We start from the raw sequence: 17954 nt of genomic DNA, 5'->3' as shown, positions 1-17954 counted from the left end.
AGGGCTGCCTGAGCTACAAAGTTGCAGTTTAGAGGACTCACAGCTTAGAGACCAGGACCTCCCCAGGGAGGCTGGGCTTCTGCAGTGTATGGATGCAGGGGATTGCTTCCACAACAGAATATCTACCCAGATCTTCACTGCCAATCTGCCCAGTGCAATAAGAATCAATCCCACAAAGTGTTTCAGGCCGGAGGGAGGTCTACTCTGGAGACATGGTTCGGTAAGAAAACTCAGGCTCCTGGCTGTAAAAGATTGCAAGGATTTTCGTTTATAGGCAGAGCAATCTATCAGGAATTCAGTAATCAATATCACTCCCTGAATCACGGCTGTGGAAATTCACAGTAGGTCAGCCCCTCCCTTTTCACTTGTACACCAGTTTCTTCAACTGCATTGGAAGAGCCAGGATATCAACCTCATCTCCCCTCTGCTCTTGCCAGGGCCAGTCATAAATCCAGCTCTCCATTCTCCTCCCAGACACCTTTCCTGGTTCTCTCTACAGTTGATGGCCGTTGGAGCCCCTGGTCCCCTTGGTCGACCTGCACCGTCACCTGTGCTGGAGGGATCCGTGAACGGACACGTGTTTGCAACAGCCCAGAGCCCCAGTATGGTGGGAAGGACTGTGTGGGGGATGTGAAGGAACATCAAATGTGCAACAAGAAAAGCTGCCCTATTGGTGAGTAATAGGGTGTGTGTGTGTGTGTGTGTGTGTGTGTGTGTGTGTGTAAGAAGGTGCCTGACTGGTGTGTAACAGGGCATACACACCTGTGTGTGTATTTATATATGTGTGTGCTACAAGTGCGTATGTGTGTGGCATCTGGTCATAGCTCTGTCTCTGTCTCCATGCAGATGGGTGCTTATCCAACCCGTGTTTTCCTGGAGCCAAGTGCAACAGCTTCCCCGATGGGTCCTGGTCCTGTGGCTCCTGCCCAGTGGGCTTCCTGGGCAATGGCACCCACTGTGAAGACCTGGATGAGGTTGGTACCTCCACCTTGGGCAGCAGGGTGTCCTGTGGAAATATGGAGAGAGGCTCACTTCTGTTTGTCCTCACAGTGCGCTGTGGCCACAGACATCTGCTTCTCAACCAACAAAGTTTCCCGCTGTGTCAACACCAACCCTGGCTTCCATTGCCTGCCTTGTCCCCCACGCTACAAGGGGAGCCAGCCCTTTGGGGTTGGCCTGGAGGCTGCTCAGACAGAGAAACAAGTAAGTGGCGCTGGCCTTACCTGTGTTCCTAAAGGCTTGAAAAAGTCAGACAAGTGTAGGCAAGTGGAGATGGGATAGGGAAGAGAAAGGGCAACATCACTGAGAGACAAATGGAGACAGAGCTTACCTCATGGAGGACTCTCAGGTTCTGTTCATCTGGGGAGTCTCCTACTGACATGTTTTCATGCAAAGGGCCTATGAACTCCTGGGCAGCAACGACACCTTGGTCAGTTCTGGGATGCTAGAGCAGAATGCCTGAGGTAGGAAGGGATAAAGGAAAGACACTTATTTATCACAATTTTGGAGACTGGAAATCCCAGACTGAGGACAAGGCATCTAGTTCAGGGCTCTGGGCTCTCTATTGCCATTACATGGCAGAAGCCAGAGAGAGAGAGAGAGAGAGAGAGAGAGAGAGAGAGAGAGAGAGAGAGAGAGAGAGAGAGAGAGACAGAGACACAGAGAGACAGAGACAGGGACAGACAGAGACAGAGACACAGACAGAGACACAGAGAGACAGAGACAGAGAGAGAGACAGAGAGAGAGAGACAGAGATGGACAGAGACAGAGAGATTCAGCATTGACATGCAGAAATGGGAGAATCCTGACTACCCCTCTAATGAGGCTTCGGTTCCTGGAGCTACTACACTGGGATACAGATTCTAACACATTTGTTGGGAATCACAACTATGCCATGGCAAGTAGTGTCATATGGTAAGGTCAGAAATGATATTTATCTGGCTCAGATAACCCCTAGAAAATAGTAAAGTCTGCTTCCTGAGAGATCCAAATCAGTACTTTAAGAATGCAGCACAATGCCATACTCCCCACGTCCTCCCAAAAATGAGCCTCTTCGCATTCTCAGGGGTACAGAGGGCCACCTTCTTTCCTAGTAAGTCCTGTCTGTAGTCCTTACAACTCTTGGTCTTGCAGGTGTGTGAGCCAGAAAATCCATGCAAGGACAAGACTCACAACTGCCACAAGCACGCGGAGTGCATCTACTTGGGCCACTTCAGTGACCCCATGTACAAGTGTGAGTGCCAGACTGGCTATGCCGGAGACGGGCTCATCTGCGGGGAGGACTCAGACCTGGATGGGTGGCCCAACAACAACCTGGTGTGCGCTACCAATGCCACCTACCACTGCATCAAGGTGAGACTCACATTTATCTCAGGCCAAGAGCTAGGATTGTGTCCTGCAGACCCTCCTTTCAGTCAGGGTCCGGGGTCTATGCCTTAATGCCTCTTCATCAGTGAAATGGTCTGCCCCTCAGTCCACTTCAGTCAGGGTAAGGGTCTGCCCCTCAGTCCTCTTCAGTCAGGGTAAGGGTCTGCCCCTCAGTCCTCTTCAGTCAGGGTAAGGGTCTGCCCCTCAGTCCTCTTCAGGGATTCACTGCCAGGAAAGACTGGGCCAATTTGGAAGCAATGATCTAAACAGTGAGAAACTCCGAATTATCTTGTTCCCTCCCACACTCCACATGAACCGTGTTAGAGCTACATATTTTCCTACAACTGCAGGCATGAAGAGGACTTGGGTCTGATGTGTGGAGTACACAGGTGCCCACCTCAAACACTGAACACAGGTGGCCTCGGCCTTCATTTCATTTTCATCCCCGGGGTGGTTGTGAAAAGCAGTACACACTCATGGTGCTTGTTGCTGGTTCACTGCCCATCAGCATCAGGGTGGACAGGCTGATTCCATGCCTGGCCCCAGAGTGTGGGAGGCTGAAATGACCCTAGACAGGCTGCCCTGCTTGAGATAACTTAGCAAGATCCCATCAAATGTTTTTCTTTACAAAGACACACACGTGCCACATGGTGCAGACATGTTTGGGGAGTCAACATTTGATTTACTACACGAGATGTTGATACAGGTTGGGCCTCTGTAACTTCACAAGTAAAAGTGCTAAAAGGCTCCCCACCAAAAAGCCATTTAAAAAACATAATTATATGTGTTTTTAACCCTAATTTTAAGTTAAAAGTGATAAATTTTTAGTGCAGGAATTTCTTTTTTTTTTTTTTTTTTTTTTTTTGGTTTTTCGAGACAGGGTTTCTCTGTGTAGCTTTGCGCCTTTCCTGGAGCTCACTTGGTAGCCCAGGCTGGCCTCGAACTCACAGAGATCCACCTGGCTCTGCCTCCCGAGTGCTGGGATTAAAGGCGTGCGCCACCACCGCCCGGCTGCAGGAATTTCTTATTTCATAGCCTCTTGAGTGAAGATGGCAAGTATTGGCTAACCAAGCAAGATTGCCTCAGAAACAAGGCAGCAATTTATACACACACACACACACACACACACACACACACACACACACACACACAGCCTGTCTCCTCCAGTTTGTGGTGTGTTGGTGATTCCTGGTTTGCAAAACATTTGCAGAATTTCAAACAGCAATGTAAGAGTTTCAAAAAGGACCTGCCACAGACACAGATACATGCTATGTGCACACACACACACACACACACACACACACACACACACACACACGCACACACGCACGCACACGCACACACATACACACACACACACACACACACACACACACACACACACACACACACACAGGCATCAGTGTGGTTGAAACCAACACTGACTTCCCCGCCCTGCTCTTCTACAGTCCCGCAGTTGGGTCCGTGTGGCTCAGGTTTGGGGCACAGCACAGTGGACAGAGTGGCAAGGCTGTCACATGTCTATCAACTGTGACGAGCTGGAGTGGCGCTGGCCCTGCCTTCGTCCAGGCTTCTGTCAAGTGCAGGAATTGCAAAGCCTGCACCACACACACTGATAAGGAGGCTTCTTCCTTTGAGACCTGCTGGCCAGGGAGGGCCGAGCTTGCATACGTACTGGGGCTCTTGGTTCATTGGCTGTGGCTGTGGGATGGAACTAGATTCGAAACATCTGCTCCTCCACCTCTCCCAGGACAGGCACCCCTCACCCTCCTCTGTTCTCCCAGGTGTCTGATCCCTTCCTGGGGATCCTGGGCTCAGAACAGGGCTCCCTTTGTCTACTCGTGTGCAGCAGTGACATCATTCCCAGGCTAGGACTTAAAAGCACAGCACACGTCCAGGCCAGCTGGCTCTGACCCCCATTCTTCTGCTTTTATCTGAGGACTTGTATCAGATATTTATATCTTTGGCTTCATAAGTCTTGTTTTATTTTCCCTGTTTTGGAAAGAAGGCCACTTTGGAATGCTTTCATGGTTATCATTCCTCTCCAAATCACAGGACAATTGCCCTAAACTGCCAAATTCCGGTCAGGAGGATTTTGATAAGGATGGAATTGGAGATGCTTGTGATGAAGACGATGATAATGACGGTGTTAGCGATGAGAAGGTAGGATGGGTGCTGCCTTCAAACACTGAGTCCCCCCAGGGTGGGTCTGCCCGCACATATTTGTGAACAGTTCCCAGAAGCCACCAATAGAGAAAGTTGACCATGCAAATGCTGATTAGCCCATGCATGGGGCTCCCTGGCATACAGCTCAGAAATGGCTCAGCAATGTCACTTTATGTAACGACATCAAAAGACCTTATTGGCTTCCTTTTCTTCGGGTGAACTGTGCTTGAGGCAAGCAACGGGTGCCACAGACAGAAGGTTTAACGTGTGGCTCACCCAGCTCCCTGAGGATGGATTCTCTATGGAGGGATTCAACGCTCTTCTCTTCTTACCCATCCGTCCATCCTCTCACCTACTCTCTCACCTATTTGATGTCCCCGTGAAGTAGGTGAAACAGCCACTTTGCAATAGGAAATCTTAACACTTATGGGAAAGGAGAGCGGTGTACGCATAGCTGTAAAACCACATGATGTTGAAAAGGAGCCTGTGGAGGGGTAATGGACTCGTTTTCCTTGGTTCTCTGTTGGTTGTTTCGTGAGCATGAACTGTCTTACGGCAACCGGACGTATGTTCTGTGTTCTTTCTGAAGTCCTTCTCTGGTTGTTTTTTAGGACAATTGCCAGCTTCTCTTCAATCCCCGCCAGTTAGACTACGACAAGGATGAGGTGGGAGACCGCTGTGATAACTGCCCCTATGTGCACAACCCAGCACAGATTGACACAGACAACAACGGGGAAGGGGATGCCTGCTCCGTGGACATCGATGGGGACGGTCAGTGGCTCTGCTTATTTTTAGTGACACAGATCAGGATTCATGATGACCACTGAGTCAGCACGCTGTGTACTCAGGTCCACAGCCACCAATCAACTAGCCATAGACAGTGCATTGAAAAGGAGATTGCGCCGGGCGGTGGTGGCGCACGCCTTTAATCCCAGCACTCGGGAGGCAGAGGCAGGCGGATCTCTGTGAGTTCGAGGCCAGCCTGGGCTACCAAGTGAGTCCCAGGAAAGGCGCAAAGCTACACAGAGAAACCCTGTCTCGAAAAACCAAAAAAAAAAAAAAAAAAAAAAAAAAAAAAAAAAAAAAAAAAAAAAAAAAAAAAAAAAAAAAAAAAAAGGAGATTGCATCTAATGAGCATGTAGACGCTGAAGTTCATATATTTCTGTGTGTCTGCGAGTGTGTAGAGGGGGAGGGTGCTGCCCTGTGCACGTGGGGGTCGGCAAACAACTCTCGGGAGTTGCTTCTCTTCTTCCACCTTCTTGAGACAGGGTCTCTCTGGTTTCCTTCCCGTGGTCCTCCAGACAAGCTATTCTGGGAACGTCCAGGTGATTCTCCTGTATCTTTTGCTCACTTTGCCATAGAGGGGCTGGGGTTGAAGATGCTCACCACTGCATCTGGTTTTTGTTTGTTTATTTTGTTTTAATGTTGAGTTCTGAGGACCAAACTTGGGTCATCCGGCTTGTGTTGCCAGCACATCTGCCCACAGAGCCATCTTACTAACCCCTAGATCTTTACCTTGTCATTAAATGAAACAATAAAATTATAATACAGAGATGACTTTTAAGTATGTAGGAGGTTGGACCTAGATGGCTTGTATATACACACCATTTTGTGTAATGGGTGTGGACATCTGGATTTTGGTATCTTTGTGGGTCCTGGTAGCAGTCCTCCCTGTACACCAGACCTAGCTGCACTCAAAATTCCAAACTATTTGGAGGAGCTCAACTTTATCTTTACATTACAAAATTTATTCCTTAAATAGCTTATCTTTGCCCAAAAGCCTTGGGCCCCTTCTTAGAAAACCTTAATTCTCTGCATCTTCTTCCCTGATGCCAGCCTCACAGCTGCTACCCCTTCCTCCCTGCACTGCGTCTTCTGCAGTGAATGCTCCGACTAAAGCACACAAGAACTGTTCTCTTGCCTCATCCCTGTGCTCTGAGAAAGGCTTGAGGAGAGCAGTTTGTCTCACCTCTTGCTGTTTATCGATCAGGTCTAACCACAGGATCTGGGACCCTAGACAGGTGGATTGATATAGAAAAGCTCTGACGTCACTGCAGGTTGACATTTTACCCCGAGGCCTGGTGGCCTCTGTAATAGAGCCCAGAGACCTACCACATCACCCTGGGGACCCAGTCACTCCTGTCTCAGGGTGTCACTGTAGAGCCAGGAGACACTCGGATCACTGCTCTGCTCTACTTCTCTGTGTACCAAGTCGGTCTTACCCCCTCTCCTCATCCCTTCCCAGCCTGGAGTCCCTTCATCCACTTTGACTCACTCTACCCTGATATTTGGACCTATATCAACGCATACGTTCTTGTAGAACTTTCCAGTGAGCTTCTACATCCAACCTTATCCTCGGGACAGTCTGGACCACTCTGCCTTTTTAGAGCTTAATGCAGTCAGCAGGCATCTCATTCTATCCTGATGTAGGCTAGTGCATCTGTTATGCTGACTGGGGTCTTAGGTTCTTATACCCTGGTTGTTTTAAGGGTCCTTTCTAATTGGCCTTCATCCCTCCACAAGTGTCCTCCTCTTCCTTGGGCTGAGGCAAGGCCAGTGTTCAGGGTCCCTTCTTTCTGATTTATTAGTTATGACCCTTCACTTTGCCACTGTATCTTTTTTAAAAATTATTATTTCTCCAGTACTGGTGGACTTTCTTACCTATTTTCAGATTTCTAAAAGCCTCTCCACCACTGATTCTCTCCTACTGTATGTGGACGAGGAGGCAACATCGGCCAGAGCCTACCATGTTCCTGTGGACTTAGCACATACTTCCTGAGATCTAAATGGGAACAGCCAGTGTAGCAAGTACAGAGGCATACCACATTTACCCTCTTCTGACCTTCTGACTGGGCAGCATCGCCCCAGAGAACTCCAAACACTAACTGTGTTTTAGGCTAAGGAAATTGGGATTTTTTCTCTTTTTTTGGAGACATGGTCTCACTGGGAATTTGAATTTTAATGGAAAACATATCATAACTCTTCCATGAATCTAATAATCTTTACTTTTTTTGCCATTTTCTCAGTGAAAGTTTGTCTGCATCTTATCTAGTCTGATGGGAAAATGATGTCCCTCCTCCAAACTCAGTGTATCACTGCTTTATTTCTTCCACCAACAGATGTTTTCAATGAACGAGACAACTGTCCCTATGTTTACAACACGGACCAGAGAGACACAGACGGTGACGGCGTGGGTGACCACTGTGACAACTGCCCCCTGATGCACAACCCTGACCAGGTGACGGAATGTCTCCAAGCCGGGGCCTGTGCTCCTCGGCTGTTGCCTCGAGGTGACCCTTTGAGGATGCCAGGCATCTCAGAGCAGGGCGTTCCACATCCTCAGACAGCTTCATAAAGATGTTCCTGTGTGGCTCTCATCTGCTCTGCCAAGATGACAGCATAGATTTTTCTATAATCCCAGCTGGAACCTCTTACAGAGCCCAAATCCAAGCTCATTGTATCTCGGTGGCCACAGGCCAAGTGAGGAAGTGGCTTCCCCTCACTGCCTGGGGAGAAATTGGTCTCCATGGTTACCCTGAGGCAAACCCAGAACCAGCTACATTTCGAGGCTTGCCTTTGGAAGGGACAAGGAGAATGTGACCTATTAGTATGGTCTGCAGAGTGTACAGTAACAAATGGTGGGAAAAGTGGTACCAGTGGTTGTTGAGGGTAGCCAGCCATCCCTACGGGATGAGGCACAGGCTGGGAGGACCTGGACCCACGTGTCTGGATTCCAGGCTCCGTTCCGTGTGGGCAGTAAGTGAGCCAGCACACCCCACTTTTGCACCTTGCCCCCCAGTACTGACCTATAACACAATGGGATGGCTCTCTAGTTTAGCGTCCCCGCCTTCATGTGCTTCCTCAAGGGGTGCTCATGCTGTTTGCTTCCTGCCCTCTCTTCCAGACGGATCTGGACAACGATCTCGTGGGAGATCAGTGTGACAACAATGAGGACATAGATGACGACGGCCACCAGAACAACCAGGACAACTGCCCGTACATCTCCAACTCCAACCAGGCTGACCATGACAACGACGGCAAGGGCGATGCCTGTGACTCTGATGATGACAACGATGGTGTTCCAGATGACAGGGACAACTGCAGACTGGTATTCAACCCAGACCAGGAAGACTCAGACGGTGGGTGCCTTCCTCAGCTCACACGGGCGTTGCAAACTGCGTGAACAGTCCCTCAGAGGCAGAGCTTCCGTGGTCACAAAGCCACCTTAAAATTCAAAAGTCAGCAGGATGACCATCTTAGGGTGCTGGCCACAGGGATGGGTGGTTTTCTGTCTAGCCTGCTTGGCAGTTTCAACTTCTTCTTGTGTGTTTAATATTCTACCAATGATAGAGGAGAAGTGTGTTTGTGCATGTCAGGATAAGGAAACCTCCCAATATCCCTTTGAAGGATACTTTTGAAAACCTTTGGCAATCACCTTGAAAGAAATAAGGTTCACTGTATGCAACCCATGACAGGATGGGGCATTTATTGTTTTGTATCTAGTAACTAAAATAGGGAAAGTGTAAAATGGAAGGCCTGTGTAAATTAGTGGTCTGTAATTGTGCAAGCTCTGGAGGAAGTCACACCCCAGAAAGGACTACAATCCCGAATAACAAAGCACACAGTTGTGCTTGCTGGTAGGCTGGCCATGAACTCCCTCCCAATGGCCAGAATGATCCAAGCTTTATTTGGAAGACACTTATCCTGAACAAATGGAGACCAGGAGTCCTGGGGTGTTGAGCCAATATGACTCAGAAGCACGTGAAAAGACTGGCCCAGGCCCAAGGGCAGCTCCAGGATCCTCCCTGCACAGGAAAGAGGACTTTCAGCAGAAAGTTCCCAGCTTGGTGCAGACACCAGTGCCAACAGGGGGAGATGGGATTTGGCTCATCTAGGAAGAGGACTGGGAAGGAAGAGAGGTTGTTGTACCTAGGCCAACATTTTTAATACTTTTAAGATTCCACTACTGAGGCTAGAGATGTAACTTAATTGGTAGAACACTTGCCTCTTGTGCATGGAACTCAGCACTACACACAAGGCAGAGTGGTGAGTACCTTTATCTCAGGAGGCAGAAGCAGGATGACCAGAAGTTCAAAGTCATCTTTGAGGTAAGCCCTACGGAGGCCCTCCCCGTCTCAAAAAAAGAAAATGCCTGTATACTTAACTAAGTGTGTCATACAGTAGGGGTGTGTGTGTGGCCGTGGATACAGAACTAGGAACTAGTTTAAAGAATGGGGGGGGGGGGATGAAGATACTAATCTTGATACTAAATATGGCTTCTTTTCTTCCTTTTGAACTAAGAGGTTCCAGCAGAGTGCCTAGTTTACCTCATTGCCTCTGCCTGTGGCCAAGGGCAGGGCAGCTGTAAGGTCACAGGCATGACCTCTCCCCGCTTGTCGACCAATCTCATTGGGCCCAATCTCCCTGGGGGAAGTCATGTGAACTGGAAAGGTTCTATTTTAGATGCCAAACAAATTAAAATGGCTCCAGTGATTAAGAATGACAGTGAGAGATGAACTTAGACATTGTCAGCTGCCTCTGAGTGTGGGAGGGCAGAGCCCTTGTGAGGGTCTGACCGCTCTGCCCTTGGCTGCAGGGTTTGCTGTGATGATGTTTTAAAAAGCATCCCTGGGATTCTTTGCAGCTTTACAAGCTCAATGTTTAGGAGGCAGTTGACTCTCAAGCTGTAGTTATCTGGAGGGTGCTCAGTCTTAGATCTTGGGGACCCAGAGGTCCCTGCATACGCACTGAAAAACAAGTGCAAATCACCCACCTTGTCCCCCATGTTCACTTCTTTCTTATCCACAGGTGATGGCCGAGGTGACATCTGTAAAGATGACTTTGACAACGACAACGTCCCAGATATTGATGACGTGTGCCCTGAGAACAACGCTATCACCGAGACAGACTTCAGAAACTTCCAGATGGTCCCTCTGGATCCCAAGGGAACCACACAAATCGATCCCAACTGGGTAATTCGTCACCAAGGCAAAGAGCTGGTGCAGACAGCAAACTCAGACCCTGGCATTGCTGTAGGTGAGCCTGAGATACTGAGTGAGGAGGTGATGCTGTTGAGAGGCCAAGTGGGGCCATGTGGACAAGACTCAGGAGAATTTCCCTGGTAGCCTTAGTCTTCCTTGGTGTGTAGAACAGTCTCGCTTCCTAACCTGGTTAGGGGCCCTGGGAAAGCCCAGGTTTGCCTCTCAGGTCTGTGGAACTGGTGTTCAATGAGACAGTTCATATTGTGGACTATCTGAATGGTACATGACACAGTGGAGCCGCTGTGCTCTGGAGCCCAACAGAACTACTGGTTGGGTCACAAGTTTCATAACGTTTGCTAACCTCTCAGTGAAGAGCCTGGAGCAGAACCAGTCTAAGCTCTTCAGACCATGTTTCTGTGACAGGCATAGCATGAATTTTAGAAGGTCTTATTAATAAAAACAAACCTGGAGCAAGGTATTGGGGTCAATACTGGAAGATCAGAGAAGCAGAACAAGCCACAGCTACCTCACCTCGCCAATTCCTCAGATGATCCTGTTTCCTCAGACTGGAAACCTCTGAGTCCTCATCCAAATGGATCTCAGCTGAACTGTGCTTCTCGAAAGCCTGAATACTTAACCAGCTAAAAGCTTCTAGTTTCTGGTCTTCATGCTTTATATACCTTTCTACTTTCTGCCATCATTCCCTGGGATTAAAGGCTCACTTTCTGGATTAAAGGTGTGAGTCACCATGCTTGGCTGTATCCTTGAACACACAGAGATTTCTGCCTCTGGAATGCTAGGATTAAAGGCATGTGCTACCACTGCCTAACCTCTAAGTTTAATATTGTGGCTGTTCTGTTTTCTGACCCCAGATAAGTTTATTAGCGTGCACAATATTTTGGGGAACACAATACCACCACAGACAGGGGCCCCTGAGGTGCTTTTCCCTGGGCCTTCAGACCATGCATATTTCCTCTGTGTCCAGGTTTTGATGAGTTTGGATCCGTGGACTTCAGTGGCACGTTCTACGTCAACACTGACCGGGACGATGACTATGCGGGCTTCGTCTTTGGCTACCAGTCAAGCAGCCGCTTCTACGTAGTGATGTGGAAGCAGGTCACCCAGACCTACTGGGAAGACAAGCCAAGTCGGGCTTATGGCTACTCTGGCGTGTCGCTCAAAGTGGTAAACTCCACGACTGGTACTGGCGAACATCTGAGGAACGCCCTGTGGCACACGGGAAACACAGAAGGCCAGGTGAGGGACTGGGCAGTTGATGACCTCTTCCAGACAGACTCCACACGCTCATTAACTTTAAATTATGTTCTCAGTTAATTTTTATTCAAGTAGAAATCATTTTAATAGTTGGCATTGAATACTTACTTCATTAGACACAGAATGCCCAGTGCTCATGCCAACACAGTTGACAAGATTGAACACATGTCCAATCTCTAACAGAGACAGGACAATGTCAGGGTTCTGTTGATAGTTTCACACCCAAAAAGAGAAGATCTGGATTCAGATCCATGACTGTCTGGGCCAACTGTCATGCTCTTAGTGCTAACTGCAACACAGTATGCAGTGGATTTAGGTGCATATTGTAGCACCCCATTGGTGTGCATAGCAGGGTAGATGATACACAGTATTTGAAATATATCATGTAAAACAAAATAAACCAGAGGGGTAGTACAGATAGTGGGGTATTACTTTGCACAGGCCAGGGGGAGAAGAGTGGTAGAGAGGCATGTACCTCATCCTTCAACAATGATACTTTTCCACAGGTGCGCACACTATGGCACGACCCCAAAAACATTGGCTGGAAAGACTACACCGCCTACAGGTGGCACCTGATTCACAGGCCTAAGACCGGCTACATGAGGTAAGGGCAGCTGTGCATTTCTGTCCAATGACAGGCTCCTCGGGACTCTCTTCCCATTGGGTGGGCTAATCTTCTTTTCCATAACAAGTATGCCTTTCCATTTAATGGCCAGATGGCTCTTTCAATGGATAGACAGTCTGCTTCCCATTGGATAGATAGTCTGCTTCCCATTGGATAGACAGTCTGCTTCCCATTGGATAGACAGCCTGCTTTTCCATTGGGTAGATAATCTGCCTTCTCTGTCTTCCTTCCTATTGGAGAGTATCAATCGGTAACTATGCCATAATGAACTCTTTTATATTCTTCTCTGGATTCCTCGGTTTTGAATGCCTTTTCTCATCTATCTTGCATCCTTACTATACACCACTTACTTTAAAATCTTAAAAAAAAGTCTGTCTTAAGATATTTGTTGGGTGGTATGAAAACTACTGCACATCCATCTGGATGGAATCCAGGATTTTGTATATGATAAGCAAATGTTCTACCACCAAGCCACATCACTGTTGGCCATCTGGTGTTTGCGGATCCTTGAGGGTCTGGGCAGGTGTGGTGTAAACTGGTATGTAGGGTGTGGTGTCCCTGCAAAGGGGTCCCATTTGCTATGTGCTCCATCAGGGAACTCTGTGGCATCAATTCCCACTCTGGGCCAGGAAGATCGAGTCCTGCCCCCACTCACAGACAGCTCTTACAATGGGACAAAGATGAAACTTGGAATTTTCATGGAAAATGAAAGCTAAGGGAGCCATACTCAGGGGAAGACCTGACCTAGCTCCAAAGAAGAGAAACAGGCCCTCTTCCCCTACAGGCAGTTAGGAAACACCCTTCACTCTGCACACTACCTTGGCTCTTAAAGGCAACCTGCTGCAAACCTGGGTGGTTGTAATCACAACACACCAAGAGTGCAGCAGCTTTGCCTGTGAGAAGAAATGGGTCCTTCAGATCCTGCTCCCTGACAGGGCCCGGTGTTCCTACAGGGAAAGCAAGCCTAGCCCAGTTGCAAAAACCCTGAGCAGAGAGTGGGATTATAGATCCCTCTGGGTTGGTCGGGGTGTAGCTCAGTGGTAGAGCAGAGAACTCTTGGTCAGCATATACAAGGCCATGCTTTCATCCTTAGCACCAAACAAGGACAGTCGTTTCCTCTTGATCAGCAGCTGACATCCAGAACCAACCACTAGCTTCCAGTGAATGTACTGCAGATTTCAAGCTCTCTTTTATCCTTTACTTCCTTACCTGTTTTAGAGTCTTAGTGCATGAAGGAAAGCAGGTCATGGCTGATTCAGGACCAATCTATGACCAAACTTATGCTGGTGGACGGCTGGGCCTGTTTGTCTTTTCCCAAGAAATGGTCTACTTCTCGGACCTCAAGTATGAATGCAGAGGTAAGTGCATGTTCTCATCAGGGAATAGTCACTGGACCAGGGAGGGCTGGCACCCACTTTTCTGTTTACAGAGGCTTCATTTCAGGGGGAATGAATGATGAGTTAGGGCTTCTACCCTTCCAGCAAAGATGTAGTTCAGGCAACTTATGTTCTCTCTCTCTCTCTCTCTCTCTCTCTCTCTCTCTCTCTCTCTCTCTCTCTCTCTCTCTCTGGTTTCTTTTTGTTCTAAATTGAATCTGAATCTTTCTGATAGTTCACAGGTGATCCACCACTGTACTGAGTCCTATAGCTTCCTGTTTCCATACTTTCTGAGTTTCTAGGGGCATTTTATATTACTATCTTTACTAAAAATTGAAATAAGAAAGGAAAGGAAGCAGGAAAAGAAGAAGGAAGGAAGAGGGATAGAAGGAAGAAGTGAAGGAAGAAAGGACTCTACTTCTTAGTTATACTGCTAGAAGTTTATTTATCTGAACCAAAATATAAACCTAAAAGCAAACTTGATTCAAGTATAGCCTAATGGCATGCCTTCTGCAGAGATTAGTAAAGCTCAGAAATATTTTCCAATACTCACATCTTTAAAGTAATACACAAATCAAAGAGAATCAAAGACAAGAACATTGTTTTCTCTCTTTCCACTGAAGGTCTTTTTCTTATGTTAGGATTCCATTGAAGAGATTTCTTTTCTTCATGTGCACTCATTAATCCATCCATCTATGCGCCCATCTTTCCCAACACCTATTTAATCATCATCCATCCATCCATCCAAATACTCATCCATCCTTCTGTCATTTCATCCATTCACTCATCTTTCATCTACTCATCACCCAAACAACCATCAGTCATCTATCAGTCTGCTCTACCCATCTATTTTACATATGACATCATAAAATTAATATGGTGATAGTTGAGGTTATAGGTAAAAACAGATGCATGTAATATTAGTACTTGGGGGCCCAAGGCAGGAGGATTGCTTCATTTGAGATCAGTCTGAGCTACCTAGTAAGTTCTAGGCCAGTCTGGGTTACAGGTATGAGATGAACAAAGAAAGAAACAAAATAAAATCCCCCTGGTTGTTCCATCCTAATCCCATTGCTCCTTCTCTTCTAGATGTCTAGGGGGCAAGCCTGCGGCTCCATCAGCCTGCTGCAGACACTGTTGCTAGACACAAAGTCGGTCCATCTTGGCCCTTGCAGCTTTCCTCTCTTTCGACATTTCCTGTTTCTTGACCTTAACTGAGTGGATCTTCACCTCCTTCTTCAGCATCGAGTCCAAGTGCCTTCACATGATAAGCACCAAGGGAGCTGCAAGATGAGCATCTAGCCTGCTCCTGGGAAGCAGTTTGATGAACTAGGAGACTCACTGTGGAGTGAAAACTGAGCATGTTGTTGCAATTGCCTTTTCTTGTTTGTTTAAAAAGAATGACGTTTACATGTAAAATGTAATTACTTGCAGTATTTATGTGTATATGGAGTTGAAGGGAATATTGTGTATAAGTCATTCTCATAAATTAAGCATGAAAACTATTGCTCACCTACTTTCAGTGCTTAATGTTGTCACTGTTCTTGGATTCGTGCTGTTCTACAATGACACACAAATCCTGCAAGGCCAGTTATAAAGAAAGATCAGGTGTACTTGGCTGCAGTAAGGAAGAGGCCAGAAGGTAGTCACACGGCTGTGGCCCCTTGTCCAGTGATATTAAACATTGACTAATCGGGGCATAGAAAAATGATTGCAAAATTATATGAAAGCCACTTCTTACACGTCTTGGCCCACAGTTACAGCTGACTTGACATAGATAAAGAAGGTGTGTCCTTGCAAAAGGGAATCTTTCAGGGCTCCAGCTGCGGGCTTCTCAGAGCTTTCAAAACAGAAGCTCAGCAGAGACAAGCATGCACCTCCTGGTAAGCTGGCTGCCTGGGTTGGGCCTCATGGAGAGCCTACCTGAGTGGAAGTCATGGGGCTCTGCACACTGACTGCTGGGATCTCCATCTGGGCATCCTTCCCTGTCCCTGCTACTAGGAAACAGGCTGGCAGATAAGCTGGCAAATGCACGTTGGTACCCTACTCCTAGTCTAGCCTTTGGAATGATGCAAAAGTTGCCTTTGCCTAATTTGGTAACAAATTTCATTAAGGTTACAGGTACAACTGTTTTGTTAATATTTATTAAATGAATTTGAAATGTAGCTCCACTCACTAATAACTTATTTTAAACATGCAAAGTAACAAATTTGTAGTGTAATTTCTAGAAATGAGCATATGACAAGGATATAATGATATAAAGATACACTTACCAAATATCTGCTGGTTGAAATACAAGGATCTCTGTCATGATAAAATGGAACCTTAATATGCACAGTTACCAATGATTTTAACTCAATTCCTTTTACTGTTATCTATTTGCTGTATATAGGTTCTTTTTATTTTAAGGCTGAAGAAAACATCATTTTCCCCCCAGACACACCCATTAATCAGTCACACCATAACAGACATACGCTTGGTTTATTTTACTTTATTGCTTTAAGCTGCATGCCTTCCCAGCTGGAAGTACTGTCTCTCGCTCCACATGAGTTCAGTGGAAGTATATCTTGTCCCTCTGGTTGGGGTGGAGCATGATCCCTTTTCTGGCAATGGCAATTGCATTTCTAAGTCAGATAGAAAGGATCCATGCCTCTGATCTGAGTTTTCACAATTCGTCTGGACACAGTTATTTGTGTGAGTGTCTTTGAGGGCGCATACCCCTGTGTTTTGTTATCCTGCACTTTTTACTTTCTGTGGAACTATATTCCCAAGGCCAGCATGAGGCTTCTGACTGTGAGGATGTGAAGAACTTTTAGGCTTTCACTTGGGGCATTTGGTTGAATGGTACGAGGTGGTGGGGACGATGTGAATACATTCAGTGTACCATATTATTTTTGTAAATTATTTATGTAGTTTTAAAGAACAAAAGCTTCTCATCTACGTTAATGAAACATTGTTTTTGCCAAAGATTGTAAATATTTATTTATTTGTTCATTGGGTCAGTTTTTCACCACTGAAACCCTACGTTCAGCTAGAGCTCCATTTTTATACTGAAGGTTAACAACAGCAAATAAATTATAAAAAAAAGGTTTCTATAAGTGAATCTCTTTCCCTTTTTTAAAAAGAGCGGGATGCCTTCTGGAAAGGGATTGGGCATTTCACCTAGGGAGAACTGACATTTTGTTTCTTGAAACTGAAAGAAGTGGTGTCCCTTGGCTGCCGGCTTTCCTAGTGTGTGTGCAGGTTCAAGGTTCAAAGCAGTTGTCTTCGACACAGGTCCTGCTCCCATTGAAGGCCCTAGCGTGCACATGACCCTGGTTGCTGGTTCTTCTTGTTAGACAGGAGCAGAACCTTTCTGTGACTCTGATCAGAACCACGAAAGGATTCAGAAAAGGATTCAGGGACTGTGAATGGACACAGTAGGGCTCTGCTTCCCCTACTGATCCCAGGCAGAGGAAGGAGCAAGGACCAGACAGCACACAGCAAAGCAAGTCCTGGTCTGGTACCAGGGATGACCACAGCACTGGGGCCTGGGAAATTCCTTCAGTACCGGGCTGATGGGAAGGTTTGTGGATGGGATGGGGAGTTAAGCCAATGGAAACAGGAGAGGGCAACACAAAGGTGGAAGACAAACTGGTGGGGGTCAGAAAGCGAGACAGAGTGGGTGTCTGTCTTTGGCTGTAGTAGTGCATCTGACAGTGAGTAATGAGGTGATGAGATGCAGGACCACACTCTCCGTCGTGACAGAATGGGGAGTAAAGCCCCTGCATTGGTCAAGTTGAGCTGGTGGACTTGCACCTGTAATTAGAGAGGAAAAGGTTGGGCATGAATACATTGGTGAACACGCCTTTGAAAAGCTTAGAACCACAGTGGAAAGGAGTGGGACATGACCTTGGCTGGTCAATGGTGGAGTGTAGGCAGATTTTTCATAGGGACTGTCAGCTCCCCAATGATTAATTATGACATTATTAATTATGAAAGCTTGGTCTTATCTTAGGCTTGTTTCTAACTGGCTCTTATAACAAATTAACCCACTTCTATTCATTTGCTTTCTGCCTCGTGGCTTTATTACCTCATCTTCATACTGCCCATTCTGCTCACTCTGTATCTCCTGGCATTTCTGTCTTCTTCTTCCCAGTGTCCTCTCTACCCAGGAAATCCTGC

General features: G+C 47.0%; 1 protein-coding gene across 1 annotated transcript in view; it reads left to right on the top strand.

The window, feature by feature from the left end:
• Thbs2 (thrombospondin 2) overlaps positions 1-16881 on the top strand; it is a 30433-nt gene extending 13552 nt beyond the window's left edge. Inside the window, exons 10-22 of the mRNA XM_076552949.1 lie at positions 500-673; positions 847-974; positions 1051-1203; positions 2134-2352; positions 4423-4530; positions 5145-5304; positions 7653-7771; positions 8438-8672; positions 10342-10569; positions 11500-11771; positions 12296-12393; positions 13633-13772; positions 14880-16881. Of these exons, the coding sequence (XP_076409064.1) occupies positions 500-673; positions 847-974; positions 1051-1203; positions 2134-2352; positions 4423-4530; positions 5145-5304; positions 7653-7771; positions 8438-8672; positions 10342-10569; positions 11500-11771; positions 12296-12393; positions 13633-13772; positions 14880-14887 (2042 nt within the window). The 3' untranslated portion in view covers positions 14888-16881. The remainder of the gene's footprint in view (positions 1-499; positions 674-846; positions 975-1050; positions 1204-2133; positions 2353-4422; positions 4531-5144; positions 5305-7652; positions 7772-8437; positions 8673-10341; positions 10570-11499; positions 11772-12295; positions 12394-13632; positions 13773-14879) is intronic.
• The last annotated feature ends 1073 nt before the right edge of the window (positions 16882-17954 follow it).

Source organism: Peromyscus maniculatus, chromosome 16 (genome assembly GCF_049852395.1).
Source record: "Peromyscus maniculatus bairdii isolate BWxNUB_F1_BW_parent chromosome 16, HU_Pman_BW_mat_3.1, whole genome shotgun sequence".
Classification (NCBI taxonomy): Eukaryota; Metazoa; Chordata; class Mammalia; order Rodentia; family Cricetidae; genus Peromyscus; species Peromyscus maniculatus.
The sequence above is the reverse complement of the archived record's forward strand: the minus strand, read 5'-3'. Positions and strand labels throughout refer to the sequence as shown.